The sequence below is a fragment of the Rhopalosiphum maidis genome, chromosome 1 (genome assembly GCF_003676215.2).
Source record: "Rhopalosiphum maidis isolate BTI-1 chromosome 1, ASM367621v3, whole genome shotgun sequence".
Classification (NCBI taxonomy): Eukaryota; Metazoa; Arthropoda; class Insecta; order Hemiptera; family Aphididae; genus Rhopalosiphum; species Rhopalosiphum maidis.
In genome coordinates, this window is record NC_040877.1 from 71,282,462 (window position 1) to 71,305,849 (window position 23,388).

At 28.3% G+C, this 23,388-nt stretch overlaps 3 protein-coding genes across 4 annotated transcripts; 1 reads left to right on the top strand and 2 right to left on the bottom strand.

The window, feature by feature from the left end:
* Positions 1–14: 14 nt before the first annotated feature.
* Positions 15–11,006, bottom strand: LOC113548103. Of its 2 annotated transcripts, none has more exons than XM_026948782.1 (5): positions 10,923–11,006; positions 8,599–8,679; positions 7,164–7,286; positions 6,838–7,072; positions 15–5,018 (listed from the first exon to the last, which is right to left on the bottom strand). In XM_026948782.1, the coding sequence occupies exons 1-5, from the start codon at positions 10,968–10,970 to the stop codon at positions 364–366; spliced, it is 5,142 nt and encodes a 1,713-aa protein (XP_026804583.1). In that variant the 5' UTR covers positions 10,971–11,006; the 3' UTR covers positions 15–363. The 2 variants fall into 2 exon arrangements, with proteins under 2 accessions (XP_026804583.1, XP_026804581.1); XM_026948780.1 differs by lacking the exon at positions 10,923–11,006 and adding an exon at positions 9,554–9,737.
* Positions 11,007–11,597: 591 nt separating this feature from the next.
* On the top strand, positions 11,598–15,692 carry LOC113548107. The gene is made up of 3 exons (XM_026948788.1): positions 11,598–11,883; positions 14,831–14,963; positions 15,033–15,692. Exons 1-3 carry the CDS (start codon positions 11,727–11,729, stop codon positions 15,181–15,183), a joined length of 441 nt encoding a protein of 146 aa, XP_026804589.1. The 5' UTR covers positions 11,598–11,726; the 3' UTR covers positions 15,184–15,692.
* Positions 15,693–15,802: 110 nt separating this feature from the next.
* LOC113548106 (metallo-beta-lactamase domain-containing protein 1) lies at positions 15,803–17,608 on the bottom strand. Its single transcript, XM_026948787.1, has 3 exons — positions 17,375–17,608; positions 16,783–16,807; positions 15,803–16,702 (listed from the first exon to the last, which is right to left on the bottom strand). The coding sequence occupies exons 1-3, from the start codon at positions 17,387–17,389 to the stop codon at positions 16,134–16,136; spliced, it is 609 nt and encodes a 202-aa protein (XP_026804588.1). The 5' UTR covers positions 17,390–17,608; the 3' UTR covers positions 15,803–16,133.
* Positions 17,609–23,388: the final 5,780 nt, after the last annotated feature.

Consider the following 23,388-nt stretch of genomic DNA (forward strand, 5'->3'; position numbering starts at 1 on the left):
CAAAACACATTATCTAAATCTATATTTAATCATGTATTTCATAAATTATATTTTTTACTTGTTTTGTATTCTTCAAACACATGAGACATTTTCATTTTACAGTTTTTAAATTGTCTTATTATGTAGTTATTCATATTGCATTTGTGAATTTTCTTTTATATAGAAATAATCATGTGAAAAACAAATAATAGTAGTTAAATTAGCTTATAAAATATTAAATGTTATTGAAAACTACTGTATTTCATAGTACAAAATTAGGTTTAATTAGTATACAATTTTGTACTCAATTAACTTATCTAAAATATACATAATTGTTTTAAAAAATATCTATATCTATATATATATTAATATTTGTTATAATCATTAATTACTTCTCAGGCATGGAAAAGGTGGTGGATTTGGCTTGCATATTTTGGCCCCATTTGTTGCACCATTTACATAATTACATGAAAATGAAAAGTAACCACAAGTTGATGATTTAGTAAAATACTGAACATTATTTTCATTAGCTTTAAATTTGCTTATTCCACCATTAATTTCAGTTTGGAAACTGTTAGTAGGTTTAACATATGATTCTTTATTTAACTGTGCTCTTAATTTTGTTTTGTCTACCACAGTTAAGCTACCTACTCCAGGTGTTAAAAATACAGTTTGAGTTTGAGCTTGGCCTCCCGGAGTAGCTTGAGCTTCAGTATGGTCTCCAGCTACTGAAGCTACCCTACCTCTAAATCCACTTGGTATTTTAGTCCCATTAGTACCGGGTATAACTTGGCCAGCATCTAATACTTGTCCAGATTTTAACTGACTATCAGAATCTCGAGTAATCTGGGCATCGTGTTTGTTATCTAAATTTAAAATAATATTTTGCTCTTGCTTTGGGATTGTTTCTTTTTTTGTTTGTACTGATTTTGTGTTTACAATTTCATCACTATCGTCATCATACTCATCATTATCTTCATATTCAGAATAAACATCGAAATTTCTAGATGGTTCTTGTGATAGAATAAGTGGAGTCTGTGTTGAAGAAATATTTTGTTGTTTGTGATTATCAACGCTGGAATTATCTATTTGATTTAATGTATTTGGAATAATCTGTAGGTTCTTTAGTGCATTAGTTTGATTTTTAACTTCATTATTGGATCCTTCCAGTTGCCCAATTTTCAACTTCGCATCGGCTAAATTAAATTTTGGTAAGTTTTGAAGTTTTTTACCAGTACTTGCTTGGGCAGCACCATTGTATGAAATTCCATGTTTATATGACCCAAATAGTTGACTTTGCGATTGACCACTATATGATCCACCTTGAGCTGAAGTTGTACCACCACCTTTGAATAATGACTTTTGATTAGTGCTATTATTGGATTCGTGTGGTAAGAAACCTATTTGAGCCTGACTAGAAGTACTCCCTAGGCCAGTTGATTGTGCATCTGCCATTCCTCCTTTAATACTAGCTTGCAATTGAGTGTTTGTCCCATAATTAATTCCTGAGCTTTGTGCTTCACCTAAAGCAATGCCATTATCAGCATTATAAAGAACTTGGGATTGCGCTTGTCCCCTTCCTCCTTTCCCCTGTGCTGTACTTGTTGTGCCATTTGTATTACTTACAATTTGACTTTGAGCTCCTTTATCGCTATCACTCGTTTGAGCTTGAGCAGAAAACATTCCTGTTCCTAAATATGATCCAGATACTTGTGTCTGACTCATACCTGTTTTAGATTTTCCTTGAGCTGAAGCCGATGCTCTAGTTTCTTGGCCATCCACATCTACATTAGTCATTGATTGTGCATCTCCTCCTTCAGTGTCAATAAGAGTTACAGAATCTCCAGATGATATATCTGTTCCAAACTGACCACCGGTTATTGGATTTGTTGAAGGATTAATATTTCCAATTTCTGATCCTGGTTTAAAAGATGGACCTCTAAAACTGTTATCGCCATAAGATTCGGGGTAAATTTGATTTACGTCTCCTCCTGGTGGACCATATGCTGGTTGTTGGACGCCAGGTCCGCTGGATCCTGATGTACTTTGGGGCTGACCATAATTAGGGTGAATTTGATTTACGTTTCCACCCGATGGACCATATCCCGGTTGTTGGATGCCAGATCCACTAGATCCTAATGTACTTTGAGGTTGACCATAATTAGGGTGAATTTGATTTACGTTTCCTCCCGATGGACCATATCCCGGTTGTTGGATGCCAGATCCACTAGTTCCTAATGCACTTTGAGGTTGACCATAATTAGGGTGAATTTGATTTACGTTTCCACCCGATGGACCATATCCCGGTTGTTGGATGCCAGATCCACTAGATCCTAATGTACTTTGAGGTTGATCATAGTTAGAGTAAATTTGATTTACGTTTCCACCCGATGGACCATATCCCGGTTGTTGGATGCCAGATCCACTAGATCCTAATGTACTTTGAGGTTGACCATAATTAGGGTGAATTTGATTTACGTTTCCTCCCGATGGACCATATCCCGGTTGTTGGATGCCAGATCCACTAGTTCCTAATGCACTTTGAGGTTGACCATAATTAGGGTGAATTTGATTTACGTTTCCTCCCGGTAGACCATACCTTGGTTGTTGGACGCCAGATCCGCTGGATCCTGATGTACTTTGAGGCTGACCATAATTCGGGTGAATTTGATTTACGTTTTCTCCCGATGGACCATAACCCGGTTGTTGGAGGCCAGATCCGCTAGATCCTAATGTACTTTGAGGTTGACCATAATTCGGGTGAATTTGATTTACGTTTCCTCCCGATGGACCATACCCTGGTTGTTTGACGCCAGGTCCGCTGGATCCTGATGTACTTTGAGGCTGACCATAATTCAGGTGAATTTGATTTACGTTTCCTCCCGATGGACCATACCCTGGTTGTTTGACGCCAGGTCCGCTGGATCCTGATGTACTTTGAGGCTGACCATAATTCGGGTGCATTTGATCTATGTTTCCACCTGATGGACCATATCCCAGATGTTGGACGACAGATCCACTAGATCCTAATGTACTTTGAGGTTGACCATAATTAGGTTGCATTTGATTTACGTTTTTTCCCGATAGACCATAACCCGGTTGTTGGACGCCAAATCCGTCAGATCCTAATGTACTTTGAGGTTGACCATAATTCGGGTGAATTTGATTTACGTTTCTACCCGATGGACCATATCCCGGTTGTTGGACGCCAGATCCGCTGGATCCTAATGTACTTTGAGGTTGATCATAATTAGGGTGAATTTGATTTACGTTTCCTCCCGATGGACCATATCCCGGTTGTTGGATGCCAGATCCACTAGTTCCTAATGCACTTTGAGGTTGACCATAATTAGGGTGAATTTGATTTACGTTTCCACCCGATGAACCATATTTCGGTAGCTGGACGCCAAATCCTGATGCACTTTGAGGCTGACCATAGTTAGGATGCATTTGATTTACGTTTCCACCCGATAGACCATATCCCAGTTGCTGGACGCCAAAGTCACTTGATCCTAATATACCTTGAGGTTGCCCATAACTAGATTGAAATCCTTTTATATTTCCACCAGTTTGAGTATCACTAGGATGCTGAATATTAGATCCAACTAACCCAATTACATATTGAGGTTGGCCAGAGTTAGGTTGTTTTTGATTTTGATTAATTCCTTCTCCATAAAAAGGAAGACCGGGATATTGTGTAATAGGTACCTGGGTATTACCAATTTGTTTTCCTACGTTTGGATTTCTTACGGTATTTTGTGAACTAGCTATTTGAAATTCATTTAGTCTTTTATTATTTGACAATGCATTAAGACATGTCTGGTATAGGAAATTACATAACGAAGGTAAATTTAATTGGGTGTAATCTTGACCTCTGGGTATATTTGCAGATAATGGATATCCATTTTGTGTAGTTCCACCAGCTTCGTTTATAATCCTTTGTTTGTTTTGTGAGATCATATCACTTGAAATAGGATTATTTGGTGTTAATTGACCTAATACATTTGTCATTGGATGTTGATAGTTTGGTATAACACTAGATGGGTAATTTGCTGGTTTATTTTGATGACCTATTGAAGTTGTTACTGGAACTTGCCAATTGTAACTAGGATGTGTCGAATCGAAATTTAGTGTATTATGTGGAGTTAGTATTCCTTGACCTGATTCTGAAGGAATATTAGGAAACCCTAATCCATCTGGATATATTTGCTGATTTGTATCAGGAGTATCACTATTGATTTTATTAGGATAGCTCCAACTACTGGGATTAAATGGAATAGAATTAATGGAATGTGAGTTTGCGTTAACTGTATCATTATTTTCAGCTATTTTGTTCTCAGGTGTATTAATATTAGTTAAATTTGGAATTTGTTCTTTTGCAGAATTATATGCATATCCCGGGTTTATTTTACCGAGTTCTGTATCATTATTTGATTTTGAACCTAGAATTTTACTTGGATATTGGCCATAAAGAGACGATTCGATGCCATATCTAGGGTCTTGATGTCGCGGTAATTGATTGTTTGTCCCTGAAATTGTATATTGATTATCGACAGACGGAGTAATACCATATCCGTAATTTTGATTATCTGGTAGTTTATTATTTGTTTCAGATCTTGGATATTGATCATTGATGATATATCCTTGATTCTGTTCACCTGGTACTTTATAGTTTGTTCCTGGTCCTGAATATTGAGCATCGACAGATGGACTGATACTATATCCATGAACTTGACTACTCGGTAATTTATTATTTGTTCCTGAACCTGAATACGTATCTGGATATTGATGATTGATAGAATATCCTTTTTGACTTTCTTCACCTTGTAAACCTGGCGACTGTCTATTTGTATTTAATTCACCATATGGTCTTAAATTTTGATTTTGAGAAATAGAACTTAGGGGTTGAAGTGATGGATAATATCCTGGATGAGAATTGACTACGTGTGTTGAATGCGTTTTATAATCCTGTCCGGAACATTCATTACATTCACCAAAGCTTGACTGACTTTGAGCTTGTCCCATACCATTTAAACCACCTAAAAATATATTTATATACATGAACAATTTTGTAAATATTTTGTATGTTTATTAATGTTTTTACAGTTTTTTCTCTATCCCATAGGTATATTTTACTATTGAACGTTAACAGTGTAAATATATTTTGTATATATCAAGGCCGTATTTGAGAGGTTTATGGGTTTAACCTTCACCACAAACTTCCTTTAAAATCAAATATTATTTTTCTTAATTATAAAAAGTAGAAATTGCTTAGAAATATATTTTCCAATGATTTATATTTTTTTACATACAGGTATGCACAGAGCCGTGCCGTTAAGATTTGGCGCCCAGGGCAAAATTAAAAATATTCGCCTCCTATTTTATTTATCATTATGCATTTCAATTTTGTTGGCACCCCTTTAAAACAAGCGCCCCGGGCACATGCCCCCTAACCCCCCCCCACGGCACGGTTCTGGGTATGCAACTATATAAACTACCACATGTTGGCTGGTATGAACATTTTAATCGGTAATTTAAATTTTAAGTAATTTTTTATCATAAACATTATTAACATTTAATATTTAATTGGTCAAGTGTATGATCGCATTGCTGTCACGAATAGAGTTTTTAAAAGAGAAAAATAATTATTAGTAATTCTCGCCAAACTGCATTTTTCGTATATTTTAAAATTAGAATTAGCAATTTAGTGTTAAACGTTTAATTTATAAGAAATTTTGAGGATAAAATCAAATCTTTCGGAAATTGTTATCAGTTTAGCAATGTGAAAAAATGGACTGAAATATGATAGATTTAATAAATTTAAGAGTTTGTTTATTGTCCCGCCGCCAACCTGTATATAATTTATCAACCAACCATCAGGCATCTCGTTACATAAAAAATTTTAATATTCATGATGGATATTTTACTGTATTTCTTTAATATACATGTGTCGTGTATGTTATATTAATTTCACTTATCACAAAAAAAGTCATTATTTTAGTAATATACTTCTTCCGAGTACATTCTGAAAATCATTCAAACTATTTGGATATGGATTTTCCAAAAATTTTCTTTTAAATGATGAATTATACAAATTATTTTAAAGTTATTTTAAAATGTTTTATTGTATTATGTATATATATTTTATAATTTTTGTATAATTTCCCTTTAGAGTTTAATTTTTCAATTTTCACAATCGAGATTTTTTTTACCTACTTTTACATATTTTACTATTTGTACTAAGTTAAATAAAATTAGATTTTAGTTTATACCAGGCGTGGATCCAGAATATATTTACGAAGGGGGAGGGGGCGAATACTATGGAATCGTATTTTATCGGCTGCCGAATACAGACATCCTAGAATTCACTTGTGTGGCAGTCTACTGATGAGGAGGCTATCGCCTCTTGCGCTGCTTCAAACTTGGATCTGCGCCTGGTTTATATGTTCAGTATAATTATTAAATATGTTACATAATTATAAACTACTACCTAATTACTAACGAATTAGTTATTTAATATTTTAGTAATTAATTGGTAAGTAGGCGGAGGTGCCTTCCTATGTTGATTTCTGATAATTAATCAGTATTTATTATTAAGCTTGTACCTATACGCTATAATACCAAATAGATAGGTAATAGGTACACACTATAAGTTAATAAAAGGTTATTTAAATTTATATCAGTCTAGTATTTGCAACGATTTTTATAATAAAAATTTATAGAATGAAAACTTGCAGTTTTAAAATTAACTTAAAAATAATTTAATTTAATTACCTACTTATATTGTCTATTTGTCCATATCTTATATTTTGGCATAAGAGCTATACATTTTAAATAGAAAATATATTAAACACTTACTCACTGTTGCCCTAGATAAATCAGGCTGTGACAAAGCTTCGGCTAATCCGTTTTTTGTTTCTTGGTTTGAATTTTTTGAACCAAAACTAACAAATTGAGTTTGGGTTTGACCTTGATATCGTTTCTTATCTGTTGAACGTTTTGATCTACTAAAATGTTTCTTGTCAAAGTTATTCAAAATAATGATTTTATCTTTGCAAAAGTTTCTTAAATTTTCGCCAATGATTTCAACCATCTATATTTTAAACAAAAATATAAAATATTACATTAAATAGAATCTAATCCTTAATATTAGTTTTATTGTTAAATAAAAGTAACTTTTTTACCTCATCTTCAGTTAATTCCATGTTTTGGTCATATTTATTATTATAATATAAAATGTTTACTTGATCATCCACTTGTTTTAAAATACATTCTTTAGTCATTTCATTTTTAAGCGCAGATATTTTCTGAAATCATTATAATAATTGCTATATTGGAAATTATAATGCCTGCAACTAATTTAACTAGGTATAAATTAAAATAAGACTTGATTATAAAGAATAAAGTTTGTTTTTTTTAAAATATAAATTAGAATTTTCCTATCTATATATTTAGGTATTGAATTTATGTTTTTATACGGGGAAATTTTAATACAGAACTATAATACATTGGCGAGAATCACAGGGGTGCTATGGGTGTTTGGTAGCCTAAATTTTAATGTTGAATGCTCCAGCATCCTGAATTCTTTAATTACTTAAAACTTTAATTAAAAATCTTATATTAAATCATTTTAGGTCAAGATAAGCTATAGAACTAATTAATTATCTATATCGAAAGAAATCTTAAATATGAAACTATTTGAAATAAATATTCTGAAAACAAGTGCACAATATAAATATAACTTATGGTAAAATTATTACCTACATACGAGTATTGATAAGTATAAATAATTTGTTGTGCTTATAATTTTAAATCAGCTATACTTAATTTGATATTATTTATAAAGCTATAAGATGTAATGGAAATGGTATTGGAATTTAATAGTGTGAGGGACAAAGCCCTTTCAGTGACGTCATTTCGTAAAGGAAGTGTCAAAGACCAAAGTGAGAATTTGTCCCATATTGATTTTAAAAGCAGCTCGATGGCTGGTTATTGCTGTTTAACCATTATTGGTGACAAAAACTTGATGATTTTGTTGTTATGTGTTATTTATTGCTATGTGATGAGAATGGGAAATTGTTGTCACTGATAAATTGGGTATTAATAATTATAATGGTTGGAATATATTTATTTATAAGCAGATGGGGATGCTCATGTAAATTATTGGTAAGTAGGTTATAGGCGCAATTTTTTTTACTACCTAATATTTGTAAATTATGTTGTTTTAATAAAAAGGGTTTTATTGAAAAGACCCGAGTAAAAAACTATCAAATCTTAAAATATTTAGTGGAAATAGTAAATTTGATTAAATTGTAAGTAAAATTGTTCAAGTTTAAAACCATTTTAACGGGTTTTTTTTTGTAAGCAAAATGATACATTTTTGGGCTGGTCAAAACTTTTGTTCTCTCAATCAAAAACTTAAATTATGCCACTAAGTTCCAACGTATCTATTTATTCAACAACTTGTTTGGTGGTTAAGCCCCTTATTAATATTGTATGCAAAACTAAATAAGGAAGGTTAATAAAAAACACATACAAACACACAGAATCACAACTTAACGGTTAAAAATATTTGAATGATGTTTGTATACGTTTTATTAATAAGGTGTTTTTACATACCTTTTCTTTATCAAAAAATTCTGTATGGTAGATTGTTGATGTACCAATACCATTTGTAATTTTTGTTAACATTGAACCATTCTAAAAAAATATTGCCTCATAACTTTTTACGAAAAAAAAAACACGATAAATGAAAAAGAAATTAAATTATATATCAATCTTTTATTTATTCATAATAATTTATATACATATCCATTAAGTTGAGTAGTACTGTTTAATCTAGACACAACTTGGTAAATTTGTATTTTGTATTATTGTTTATACATATATAAATATTATAATAATAGTTAAAAATTAACTATTAATTTATGGTTTACTACTTAAATTTAAATTCCCATTAAATATTTAAATGTTTACTTTATTAATTTTTAGATACGCTTATAGTGAAATAATATCTACATAATTATATTTAAATTTATATTTAACAAAATTATAAAACGATTAACAGTTAAATTGTTCTTATTTATTTATAATATAGAAAAATAATAATAAAATAACTAATAGGGAAAATCTGAACATACCTATAAATTATAATATACCACTATACAAGTTAGACGATTATCATATAAACTCGTAAAAATATAAATTAATATAAAAACCTACTTAATTTATCAAAATATTTGTATAGGTACATTCAAAGAAATACCTACGTTATATGGACATAAACCTATCGCTATAAATAATATTTAAGTGGGTATTTTTTCCGTTTGTTTAAATTACAAATTTAAAATTAATTTAAAATATGTGTATATACTTACTTATTAAATTAAACATTATGTTTTTATCAATCTTTATATAAAAATATAGTTAAATATTAATTTAAATTAATATTATTAGGTAAATATACGTTTTTATTTTATTATGATATTGTTATTTACAAGAAAATTACATAATTTTGTATATATTTATATCTATATTTAAAATATCATTAAAATTAAAATGCTCTACATTTTACCTTTAATTTCGAATCATTATTAGAATGATAAAAACCCTGGGATACAGCTATATAAGTTATGAACACACATAAAAAACACGAAGTAAACATAATGGAAAAATTAATTTAAACAACTGAAAAATAATTATATCAACATCACATGTATTCATCAACGAATATTTTGAACATCGAACGACAAACGCCCGAATGTCTGAAGTGTGGATTTTTTTTGTGTTAAATGAGTTCTTATAAAATTATTAAAACATCTGCGAGTTTTAGCAGAAGGGAGTGTATTAAACATGTATACACGGTGTTTCGAATGTCGCCTACTAAAAATAATCAGTAAATATTGAGGATTAATTTTTCACTGTTCCAAAAATGTGTGGTATATATTATGGTATTTTATTTTTGTACAACAAAAGTATAAGACCTTTACATTTATTTGTATAATTATATTATACAGACTGAAATGTATTTTAATTTAACAATCGTACAGAAAATAATTTCATTTTATGAATTCTTTTACAGAGGTTCAAATGTTACAGAATGCCATTTTTTTCTAATTTTTATACAAATTACATGCCTATATAATAAAAATTGTGTCATATTAAATTTTAATTAATTTTAAATTATTTAGTACTAAATAAATATGAGTTTGTATTTTACAAAATAATCACCATTATAACAACCAAGTATTAGATGAAATTTATAATATTTTATAAATAATACTATCCTATTCTGCTTTAATTCATGGTATATGCACATTTAATAAATATAAATATTTTGAGTATTGGATTAAGTAGGTTAATTATTTCTTTTATTGTTTTTATAAGGAATTTCGTTTTAACTTTTAAATCATCCTGTAGATATATTTAATATTTGTCGCATCATATGCATGTTCTTTTACCGCTAACCTATTTTTTTCGTGACAGTCTGATGTCAAATCGATTAGGATCAAAGGCCATTTACTAATTTCCAAACTTTATACTATAACATTTTGTTTTAAGCTAAAGAATGATGATTTATTATAATATCAATAAACGAATTGCTTAGTGCCACTATATTGCGGATATACCTACTTTTATTTAGCTTCACTTATTATATAATTATAGGTATTTACTATCGTAAAATATAAGTAAAAGATAAAGTTATAACATAATCTTATACGTTATAAATTAAACTATCGCAATGTCCTTAAATTAAAAGAAAGGTAGGTTTATAGGTTATGGAAATATTTTAAGAAATTATATAATGACGCATATGAATATCTGGCGAATTAATCATTCGCATAACACATATGTCCACACGCGTGGCTACCAAATAAGCAACCCAAAGTACTCGAGACGGTGAAAAAAATTAAAATTAAATGAATCGAAAGAAGTTAACTTACCGCTGTCGTAGATTTAAATGACCGGGAACAAAAAAAAACGAATGGCATTGGCAGTCTTGTGCGAATTTAATTATTCCGGCCAGGCGCTGCCTGCCTTCCGACAAGAACGACAATTTGTTTTCGTCTCGGCTCATAACACGCCGCTTAAGATCGATGGTGTCCCCCCGCAGTAAATATCATAAATCTGAACCTTTGAACACTCGCATATCAACAAACTTGTCCGTTCAAAAACGAATACATATAGGTTAAATCGTTGCGTATAGGTTTTAGGCGTGTGTTCTGTAGTTTCCGAAATTATATAGCTTATTGCTATTATAGGTAGGTGGTACCTTTAGGTACCTATATAGTTAATAACTTATATGCACCCCAAACGGCCAAACCAAATCATAACGATCGACATTTTTATTTTATTTTTTAACGGAACAGACACAAATATTTCTTGTACTTTACACATAATAGGTATATGTATTTATTTATAAGAGCATGCAATATGTATTTATAACACGCCTATACACATGTTTGCATGCCAATAAACACTAAAATTTTATTATACCTATATATACCTATGTACAGTACACTGTATAGGTAAAATAAATTGTTTTTTACAAGCGATAACCAAAGACCAAAAGGTTAGCCGCCGAGGTTATCGCGGGTCTCGGTCTCCGTGTTTTAAAATTACGCATATTAGTTACGTCCTTCGCATTCACGAATTACGCTCTATTGTTTATTGCTATAAACTGCATATATTCCTTATATCAATCTGTTTTGTTTTGTTTTGTTGTCCACACGTCACACGATTCGATCATGTCGAAGGTATCGTCGTACACAATCATCTTGTCCATAGCCGCGCTGTGCTCTCTATCCACAGCGGCTTCAGGCGCAGATGACATCTACCGCGATAAAGAGAACGTGCTGCAAGCCAACGAATTTAGTAACGAAGAAGTCAAAGAATCCAAATTGAGTAAGTGTCACTAAGTGAACAGAAAATTCAATTTTTCATAATTTAATCATATTATGTAAGGTATTATAGTTATTCTATTATTTGTTTGTAATACTTGTGTTTGATATTACTGATATTAGGCACCACGCCACCTCATAATAATAAAAATACCCATTTATAATTTTATCTATAGGTTTATCGTATACGACGAAGCACATAACTGTGTAGTTAAACATTTTAGTTAAAATTTTGATTTCTTCCTTTCTCGAACAATATATATGTATGATAAGGCTATCATATGAAAATACATAACTAAATTCTATAATTTATTAATAATTTTAACAGTTAGAATTAATTATAATAATATTACTAATATTAGTGATTATTGATTATTGATTAGTAAATAAGTCCGAGTATTTACGTGTCCTCTATGACCCTATCGAGGTTTGCAAATAATCCAAGTAGAATTACGATATTTGCATAAATTGATGAATTAATGATTTTATTTAATACTATAGTGCAGCGGTTCTTAACCTATTGTAAAACGATAAAAGATTTTTAGAAATCGCGGACCCTCTACCAATTTTTTGTCGAATACTTTTTTTTTACAAAACATCGAATGTTATCATAACTAAAATTATAATAATTATTTTATATTACAAATTATATAAAGTAGACATAACAAAACATACACATTTATAATTATTTTTATTAAACTTAATTTTTCATGAAATTGTAATATAAATTATTTTATTTTTAATATTCTTAAAGCTGCCGTGGACTCCCAACATGAGTATCGCGGACCCCCCCCAGTGGGCCGCGGACCACAGGTTAAGAACCGCTGCTATAGTGAATAATCCTATTAGAAATTATACGAATTATTATTTTGGTTACCTGCTATTACATCATGCCATAATTATTAAAGGCCTCATTAGTCCTTATCTATCTATACATTAAATAGGGTCTATTTTGAGACAAATATTCGACTAACGCTATTTATATATCTATATTATGTTTTTATGTATATACCTAGGTGTTACTTTTAAAGATAAAAAGTAAACACTAATCTTCTTATAAAGTGTTAACGTTTTTGCAATTTTTTTTTATATATTTTAATATTTAGAAGTCATTGACGAACAAAATTAATGAGAAAAAATTTAGGCAAGTGGATACCGCTATGCTGTACATTAGGTATCGAGTAAGTCACTATGATGAGTGTGTTAAATTTGAATTCAATGATATTTTATTGCATACGATTATACGAAAAATGAACCTGAGCAGAAATAATTAGCATATAAATATATAATTATCACTAAGTTTAGGTACTTCGTGATATGTAAATGTGAGTGTAAATAATAGAAAAAAAAAATTGTACGTACCTTTCTTTAACATTTTTCAACTGTTCCTCGAGCTTACGAAATTTTAAACTTGGTTTGAGTTTGGGATCCGAACCTTACTTATAAGTTTTAATTTACCTATGAAGAATCTTGTATTACATTTTCAAAACTTAGATACATAAAAAGAAAAGTGCCTATGAATTTCTAACTACAGAAAAGTTTGCAATTTTTCATGATTTTGATGAATTTCGTCAAAATTCTAACTTTAAATGAATACAAAAAAATAAATTGTGCTTATATATTTTTAATATTTGTATACAGATAAAAGAACAACTTATGTTAAATCTTTTATCAAATTTTTAAGAATTTTGATTGTGAATAATTTTTTATTGAAATTTATAAAAACAATTGAAAATTTAGCATGCCCATAAATAGCTTAAAATGAGTGAAAATGTACCTAATCACATAATTAAAATGATAATATGAAAATTTCAAGTTAGAACCTATCACCAATAGTTATTCGTTTATTTAAAAAAAAAAAAATTTAAAAGTTCAAATCCTCATAAAAATGAATTTGGAAATTTTAGAATAAAAAGGAATAAAACGTTAGTCAATATTTTTACAAAATTAAAGGTTTACCTTTATAATAATAATATGTTAATTATTATTTTAACTCTTGATATTTATTATTTAACAAGATAGAATACAATATCTAATCTTATTCCCAATAGGTGTTTTGCATTTTTTTCCGTAATAATAAATTATCACTTATCAATAAATAATAACTATTTGCTAAATGTTTTAGATTACGAATGGAGCGATGAAATTATCAGTGTATTTATTTACACGCAGTGATGTTTTTTGTTCGGTTTTGAGTTAGATAAAATGTTCTGTAGTAGAAAAAATACTCCATAGTTAAACTTTGAGAGTGGTTCTTGGTGGAAAATTTGATCTTATTGATTTTGTGAAGGGTAGTAAAACGTTTACAGTGCTTTACAAAATAATTGGGATCGAACTAAAATTTATGAAAAAATTGTATAAATAGGTTGTATCATGTACGTACCTATAAGTATGCATTTAAAATTTTTTACTCTTTCTTTAGAATTATTTCAATTTATGTAGGTATATTTCCGGTATATTATCCGTGATAAAATTTTTGTTTGTAAGTTAAAATGCTTGAAATTTTAATATAAGGTTCCCATAAGTTGTTATTATGCGATAATTTAAAAAATATCAATAATAGCCACTATTTTTTTCTAGTTATAAATTTATAACATTTTTATGTTCATTTATCCAAGCCTTAAATAAAATAAATCTAATAGATTATTTTGAGTTTTAATGTATAAGTGAAGTCAACAATTAAGCGCTTTGTGCTTATCCTTAATATACGAAAACCAGGTTAGGCATTTACCCAGTATTAAGCTTAGATATATAATCAGTTGAGTGAGGGTTTTATAAATTCTTACAGGTAGGCAATTTTAAAGTCCGAGTGATTCAATATTTAACTATAAATATCTGAGTAGATATTCTGTTAAATTAAAATTAACATAAAAAAGTTTGTTAATTATATTGGGTACAATTAACTATTATCTGAATAAAAATGATGCATTATTTTTAAACATATATTACAGTTACAAAATGTTATGACGAGGAAACTAAATCAGCTTACAAGGTAGACTCTGTTTGGTATCCAGTGGGAAAATGTGAAAAACGAACTTGCTCTAGGCAAAATAACTCAAAAATCCCAATTATAAAAACTATAGAGTAAGTCATACCAAAAATTTAAACCTCTGGAAAATTTATATAAATTGTAATATTTTTTCTTTTTTGCAGATGTGAACCGTGCACTTCATGTAAATTGCCTAATCAAATATGCCACCCATTCCGTTCTGATAAAAATTATCCTAAGTGTTGTTCACAGTGTTTAACAAAGTCTACTATACTTATGAAAACAGAATCAAAGAAAAAATACCAAAACGTTTAAATATTTTCTAATTATAATTGATTTATATTCTAAAATACAATAAACTTATATATTCAATCCTATTAATCATCATGTATAAAATATAGGTACACTGTACATGTACTATAAATATATTTTAAATTCAAAACAGTGTAGATATTTACCTAAATTAGAATATAATTTGCTGTTATTACTTATAATATAAATAAGACAGAACATATTAATTGACAAGTTACATTTACATAATTAGTTGATATTTTTTTTATAAAATATGACAAACTACAGTAAATCTCAATATAGGTTCATAATTACATAAATATTGTTTGTAAAAAAAATATTGTATGGCATATTATAATCATATATAAGAATATACTAATAACAAGAATAAGACAAGTAGGTACTAATAATTAAATTATGCTTGTTAACAATTCCTTACAAGTGTCTACAGTATAGTTTGTATGGATAATAAAATTATTTTATAATAGGATTGAGAGGTGTCAATATAAATGCAACAGCTATGATTCGTTTAATTAGTTTTTAGTGTTTTTATTACATTTCTATTACAGCCCAACAATTAAATTATTATACATAGTTTTACACAATTATACACCATTATTGACATAATACATAATATGTTAAAAAAATAATAATATAATTAAATGACAAAACCAGTTTCCAATTTAAAGGTGATTATTTTTATGATAACAATTTCAGAATTAGAGTTGAGGATGAAGAAAAGGTGGAGAGGGATATCGAGAGTACAATTAGATGTTTGGAGTCTAAGGACGGACAGTCAAAAAGCTATATTGAAAGTCGCAAACAATTTTGGTGAGATGTAGTATGTAGGAGATTCATTTAAACCAAGTATATAGGTGTCATCAGGTATGATCAGGTGTAGAAGCAAATTACCAATCTGGTGTCAGTAATAGTTAAAATTATTTAAATAGTTTCAAACATTTAATAATTATTGTTCATTTGTATTTCCTGGTAGAAAACATAGCACCATGACCTGGTATAATCCAATCCACTTGTTCCATAATAGCTTTTCTATATTTTTTCTGTGAATCCGGATTTTCACTACCAGCATTTAACCAAATAGATTCATCCATTATATCATCTTCATTTTCAAACAAGTCGCCTACAATTGCAATTGTCTCTTTGGCGGTTTGAACGACAACAGATACATCAGTCAGTGTATGTCCAGGGGTTGAGATAACTCGAATACTGTCATCAATTTCATAGACACCATCACTGTTGAAAAATTTACTGTCATCATAGTACATCTGTTTGTAACTAATACATCGGCCTACTAGATGTTTAGCATTTAAAAATAAGTTATTGTTACCCACATGATCAGAATGCCCATGAGTACTAACTACATAATCAATGTCATCACATTTGATTCCATGTTTTTTAATAGCACTTATTAAATTCTTACCATCCCACGGAGTCATAGTATCAACAATAATGTTTTTAGGACCTTTAACCAATGTGCACGTACAATTGGCTAACATACCACCTTCTGTTGGCCGGCAATAGCCTACAAAAAGAACGTGAACTTCGTACATGATAGTACTAAATTGTAGGTATGAATCTTTTTTTTCTATTCAAATTACTCACAACCAAAGATCAAGTCGAAGGGTAACTGTTAAAAAATATAATTTAAATTAGACATTATTTGGGTATAAATCTTATATTAGTGCCTATACTTACTGCAGGATTAATGAAATAAATACATTTTATTTTGTTTTACAACTATATCTACTCTGTGGTAATATCATTGATTAGGTAAAATGTATACTATATGTCTATATAGTATATTATAAAATTAATGGTAATAGTATTTTATAGAAATAAATATAAACAAATTGTGTATAGTAGTTATATAGATAATATAATTGAAGGGAGAGATGTCAATGTACATTTTATTAAGTAGGTAGATATTATTATTTATAAAAATTATTTAAAAACAAATAGGTGATTGAGTTAATATTATTAATTTGAGTTAGATATCACTATTCATTGTTAAATTGAACTTTGAAATATCTAGGCATTTAAAATGTAATTATTATTTATTGACTACTTACCAGTTCAACATTAAAACATAATATTTTAAAAAACAAATAATCTACTACCTATTACTGAATTGACATAGTTCCATATCAATTAAAGATAAAAGTAATAGCAATAAATTAGGTAGGTAATAACTTACTGTTTTATATATCATATATGCCAAAGATTTGCATACGGTATTTAACAAGATTAGTAAAAGTTTGTAAGTCTGTATATTATCTAACAGTTTAAACTTACAAACCACTGGCTACTAAATAACTAAAAACATAGCTGCAAAGTACATGCTAATAATAATTAATATTGATACTTAATAACCTCAAGTTCCACTTTTAAATTTTAATAGAGATTACTTCAGACCTCTAGAATTCATAAAAATCAGTAATAATACTGTAATAAATATTGTAGAGTAGGTATGATACCAGCATGATAATAATATTATAGTAGCCGATAGATCAGAGATAACAAGTTAATGTATGTATATCAAGGTAGATATATATCCACCATGGTATATATTGTTATTTATCACTGAGATAGATAACAATAAATATTATGTATAGTACTGTCGATTTAGTATAATTTATGTATGGAAGATATACCTATTATAATAAGGAGTTTTTGCATAACGCCGGTTAAACATTACGGTAAAAGTAATGTTCGGTTAAACTAAACATTTTTATTTTTAGCTTAATTGATGGAACTTCAGTTTTTGCATAACCGGTAAGATTTATTTTAACGTGAGATTAAAAATTGTTATCAAACTTAAATGTTTAATAACCGATTTCGATAAATCGACTAAAATAACGTACACGTTAAATTATAAAAAATAGTCGATTACGATATTCGAATAACCATACCGCTATTTGGAGCGCATGCGCAAAGATATATTTTGGTAAATAACGTTAACGGGTCTATACGTTATTTTTTACCGGCGTTGTGCAAAAACTCCCTAATGTATAATGTAAATATTGTAAATTAAATTAATAAATTATGATTCATAAAGCAAATAGTACATATTAAATGAAATAAAAATTAATAACAGTTTGTTAGTTATAATACAGAACAATAGTTGTTAACAAATTATCATTACTAGGCACAGAATTTCATAGCATTAGAGAATGACAAAGACAACCAAGGTGGATTGGTATTTTTATAATTTATATTGTTTTGTGGTGAATCAAGATTTAGATACCTACTTAGACTATCTAAGTATATTTTGGGTTGCCATAATTACATCAAGGAAATCCGGGACAGACAAAAAAAAATAGCAAATTAATTAATAAATATTAAATATTATTGAATCACATTAGCCATTGGGTATAGGGTATGTATTACAAAAACGACACAATAGGTTATAATGTTATACACTACCTATATTATTATTTTATACTTAGCCAATAGATTTGGCATCATTGATTTGAAAATTATTCGTTAACAATATTATTTTGACTCGATTACAATTATTATTTGAAAAAGTTGTCGAAATAAAACAATTTTAATTTTTTCCTAAAACCGGGACATACATATAGGCGTCCCGAAGTTAATTTTCGGGACACTGGTTAGGTTCACAGATCTTTTTTATAAATTATAAATTATAAATATATTGATAAATCTGACTTAATTTGTGTTATTGATATTAATTTCACTTGGTTTATGTAACAGAATTAATGGTAGGTATATTGATTATATGTGAGTAGGTACTAGGTATGCGACAGAGTTAACAATTTGGAAAAAACGACGACAGAAAAACAAAATCTGTTAATGTTCTGTCAAATACTTAAATGTTAATAGTCAATCAAATTAAAAAAAAAAAAACTGTAGATATAAGTATAAAATTATTGCAAAATTAATATAGATAGTATAAAATGTTAAATGTTAAACGCATTTTGTAATTTTTAAAATTTGCTATATAATTTATAACTAATAACTAATAAGTATCGATATTGAACCATAAGATAAATTAACTTATCATACTATTCATTAAAGTAACTATAAAAAAACCACTGCTAATGATTATTAATTTATTTCAATGTATTCAGATTGTAAATTGGCTTGTTTAGAATTTTTATCAAACAAACAACGAGTTGAAACGTCTTCAGTGTTTGTATTCGTAGTTCAAAATCACCGTACATTAATTTCATATTAAAAAAAAAATTAAAACTGTTTTGGCAATTTTATCTATGCACCATTATAACAATGAAATATATGAAGAAATAGCTGACAAATAAAGTAAATAAAAAGGTAAAAAAATATAAATATATTACTAATTACATTTTATAATAGGACTAAAACTGGTGTTTATTTGGTTGATCAATGTTATCAAAATTATAATGTAGCACGTAACACAAAACCTTGGCCTATGGTTATAATTTATACTTTTGAACGTAGTTGCCATAAATACACATAAAACTAATCACATCAAAAATACAAAAATAAAAATAATCGACTTTTAAATTTTTATAATTTTACATATCAAACGCACTAACATTTTATTACAGTAAATGAATTGATTTAGCAAAAGATTACAGTAAATGGAAAAACACAACAATTATAAGCAAAAAAAAAAGGGGGGATATATATCTCTATATACGCTTCTATAATATTATGCTGCAATGATGTATCAATAAATTCAAAATTAACACATTCATTAGTACTAGGATGCATGATATTTAATTAGATACGACCAAGATCAATATGGAGTTGGTACTATTGAGTAAACTAATACTAAAATAATGGTGTTGTTTATAGTTTATTATAGTACCTATGTAAAATTGTAAAACTGTTATTCATATATTCCAGTATATCTATTTTACCAGCTAGTTCGTATTTGTAAACGTATAGACGTAGTTATTATTCATCTCCTGTACTTCTGTCTTCTGTATTTCTGTATGTACGAAAGTAAACATAATATATAATAGAGAAAAAAATCAGTTGAAATGAATGCTTTTTTAAAGAAAACTAATAAGTGTTTGTATTTGTACACAAAAAATACGTCGACAATGGGGTAAGACTTTTTTAGTACCTACTTATGTATAATTAATATTTTAAGATTCATACAGATGCACCTATAGAATCTATATATTTAGTGTTTAAATGAAAAGTTTGAATATTGTTATAATTTTATTTTTACAAGTACAAGACATTATAGATTACATCACAATTTACTTATTTTAAAATCGTATATAGAGTAATTTATCAACTAGCAAGCATGCTTACCCCTTTTTATTCTTAAATAATGCAGTTATTCAAAATATGATTTCGGGAATTTTTAAATATAGGTATTTAAAGACCATACTTTCAAATTTTTTAGATTTATTTGTACTACTTAAAAAGTGTTTTATTGTCCAGTTAAGTCTGACAAAGATATATACTTCTGAGTTTCAAACGACAACTCCTTGTTTAAACAAGATCTGATATTACATCAAATTTATATTATAATTATTATAGTTATTATTTTATTATATTGTATAAAGGTATGTTTCATGTTTGTAGTTTGTGTTTATTCGTCATGTTATATATGTTATATATAGATTTAACTAGTACAAAAGTATTGATGGAAGTGGTGGATTTGGTAGAGGTTCAATTGGAGACAGATGAAAACAAACACGAAGCTTCCTTAGAAGAACAACATTTTTATAAAGAAGTAAATATTATTAAGTAATAACACCATTGGCGCAACTAGGTCTAAAATATTAGGGGGGCTTCAGGCCTATATATAAATACCTAATTTAATTTACTTACTTTCATACTTTCCAAAAAACTAGGAGGATCGTCTAGATTATTTTCTTATCAATAGTAACAACTGTACAAATACAGATGATTTTTTGCTATATTAAAAATACTACATAAGTTTTTTTTGTCCATTTGTTACAATTTTTTGTCACCAAAATAAAACTAAAATATTGGACGGTGACCGCCGCAATGCTGCTGCAGGTAGATGCCGCTGCCCGCATAATATTTATATTAGATAAAAATATATTTATTAAATCATATGTATATTGCAAAATAAACTTTAGTATTTTATATTTATAACATTTACTTTTGAATAATTCTGTTATAATAATTATCTACATCATCCATTGCATATGGTGAATCCCACATTTTTACTATTTTATGTTTAAATTATTATTTAATCTTAAATAATAAAAAAAAATTGAGAAGGGGCTAAAATATATGTTGAGGCGGTTAAGGCCCCTAAGTTCCCCCCTAGTTGCGCCAATAAATAACATTGATAACTAAATTTTAAATGTTGAGAATTAGGTAATTAATAGAATTTTTGTTATATATTTTAAATAGAATAAGTTGAAGTTAATTAAGCTAATAAGTTAAGAAACTAAAACAAATTATTGCGTATTGGAATAAACAGATAAATGAACACATCGAGGACATTATCAAAAGTATACAAGAGTTTAAAGATAAATGACACCTTATATACTATTTTCATTAATATTTCATTCAAACACTAAGGATAACCATTATGGGCGGACTGGGAGGTAAACGGCCCAGTATTCTACACAAATAAACAACCGGCCCAACCCGTTTATACCTTCCACTATGAATACCTTGTTACCTATTTTTTCGGGTAGAATATGAAATATTATATATATATATATATATATATTGATTTAAATTAGAGCAAAACAAAATAAAAAGCTAGTAGAGCTCAACGTTACCTCGCCTTTGTTATGTAAATTAGGTTAGGTGTATTTAATCAAGAACGACCAATCTTTTCTTCAATAAAACTATTGTCACCAATTTATCAATGTAATATACAGAAAAAGTATAACCAGATTTGTATGCAAAAATTAAATTTGTATTATAAATATTATCATTATTTAAGTGAGCATTTTTTGAAAAAATCTATCTATCTATCTATCTTTTACATATTCAAGAATATTTATAGTTTAATAGATATTTGAAAATTATTGTAGTTCAGAAATACATTTTTGGCGATGGATACCAACAAAATCAAATAAAGCGCTTAAACAATATTCCGGATAGAGCTGATTTTTAAAAACTTTTGGAATTAGGTATTGGATAGCTGCTATAATGTGCGTATTATTTGAAAAACGATTTGTGAAGCTGCTAATTAATTGATCAACATCAACAACACATTGAAATATTTCTATTCGGAATTTATCTACAATATTTGCATTTGTTAATTCATCAGCACAATTTTCATCAAAGTTTTTCTTCTTTTTGCTTATTCGTGGTTGAAGCAGTTCACTTTGTAGAATCACAGTTTCTGAAATATCATCTTATAAATTACAATATTATCATTTATCATGGAATAATTTATACATAGATAATAGATGAATTCATGATAAATTAATTATAATAATAAAATGTACGTTATTTTATTATTAACTATATAATTATTCGACTACGAAGTATTAACTTATAACAGTATCGTACCATTCGTACCTATCGATTGGCAGCCAATATCAGTAGTTTTTAACTGTTTAGTATTTAAAATTTAAAAATACATTTATTAGTAATATACTATATAGTATCGTTAATATTAATCATCATGAGCCCCCGGCCCGGCGGCCCATATATTGAGCGGGCCCGGTGTGCTACGGCACACTAGCACACCTGGCCAGTCCACCTCATCGTGTTAATTTTAATTATTTAAAAATTTAAATTTAAAATATAACATTGATACATATACGAGTATCAACTTGGTTTAGCAAGTGTTGAATAAAAAGTAAATTTGAATACAGAAATAATACGTTATTATGAATTAAACAATTTTAGTTTCCTTAACACTCTATATTATAGAATATTAATACAATAGAATATCGTGGGCTGAGAATGAAAATGTTGAATGTTTTATGGCATGATATCCAATTGTTCAGCAGAGCGATTATTAACTTTAATATCCAATATCTTTTTTTTATGTTATCTTATGAACATAACTATAATTTTAATGAATAAATGAATAAAAATATTGACAGATACATTGTGAGTATTAAGTGTTAGACATCCACATATTTTATAAAAATAAAAAAAAACTGGAAAAAATTGTAAAATAAGAAAAAAATTCTCTATATAGAACCTTTTTTATTCTTCAAACTAAATGATATAATATAATACATAGAACTTTTTTCTTTTTCTGAAGACTGTAGTGATATAAAATATTTTTACTTCAGCTGG

Bases quoted from the DNA above. Each gene is read 5' to 3' on its own strand.
- LOC113548106 (XM_026948787.1), bottom strand. The intron at 16,703-16,782 runs GTGAGTAATTTG...TTCTTTTTGTAG, and splicing joins CTTCGACTTGATCTTTGGTT to GCTATTGCCGGCCAACAGAA.
- LOC113548107 (XM_026948788.1), top strand. From the start codon at position 11,727: ATGTCGAAGGTATCGTCGTACACAATCATCTTGTCCATAGCCGCGCTG. The intron at 11,884-14,830 runs GTAAGTGTCACT...CATATATTACAG, and splicing joins AGTCAAAGAATCCAAATTGA to TTACAAAATGTTATGACGAG. The intron at 14,964-15,032 runs GTAAGTCATACC...TCTTTTTTGCAG, and splicing joins CCAATTATAAAAACTATAGA to ATGTGAACCGTGCACTTCAT.
- LOC113548103 (XM_026948780.1), bottom strand. From the start codon at position 9,643: ATGTTTACTTCGTGTTTTTTATGTGTGTTCATAACTTATATAGCTGTA. The intron at 8,680-9,553 runs GTAAAATGTAGA...ATATTTTTTTAG, and splicing joins ATAATGATTCGAAATTAAAG to AATGGTTCAATGTTAACAAA. The intron at 7,073-7,163 runs GTAAAAAAGTTA...TTTAAAATATAG, and splicing joins TGGAATTAACTGAAGATGAG to ATGGTTGAAATCATTGGCGA.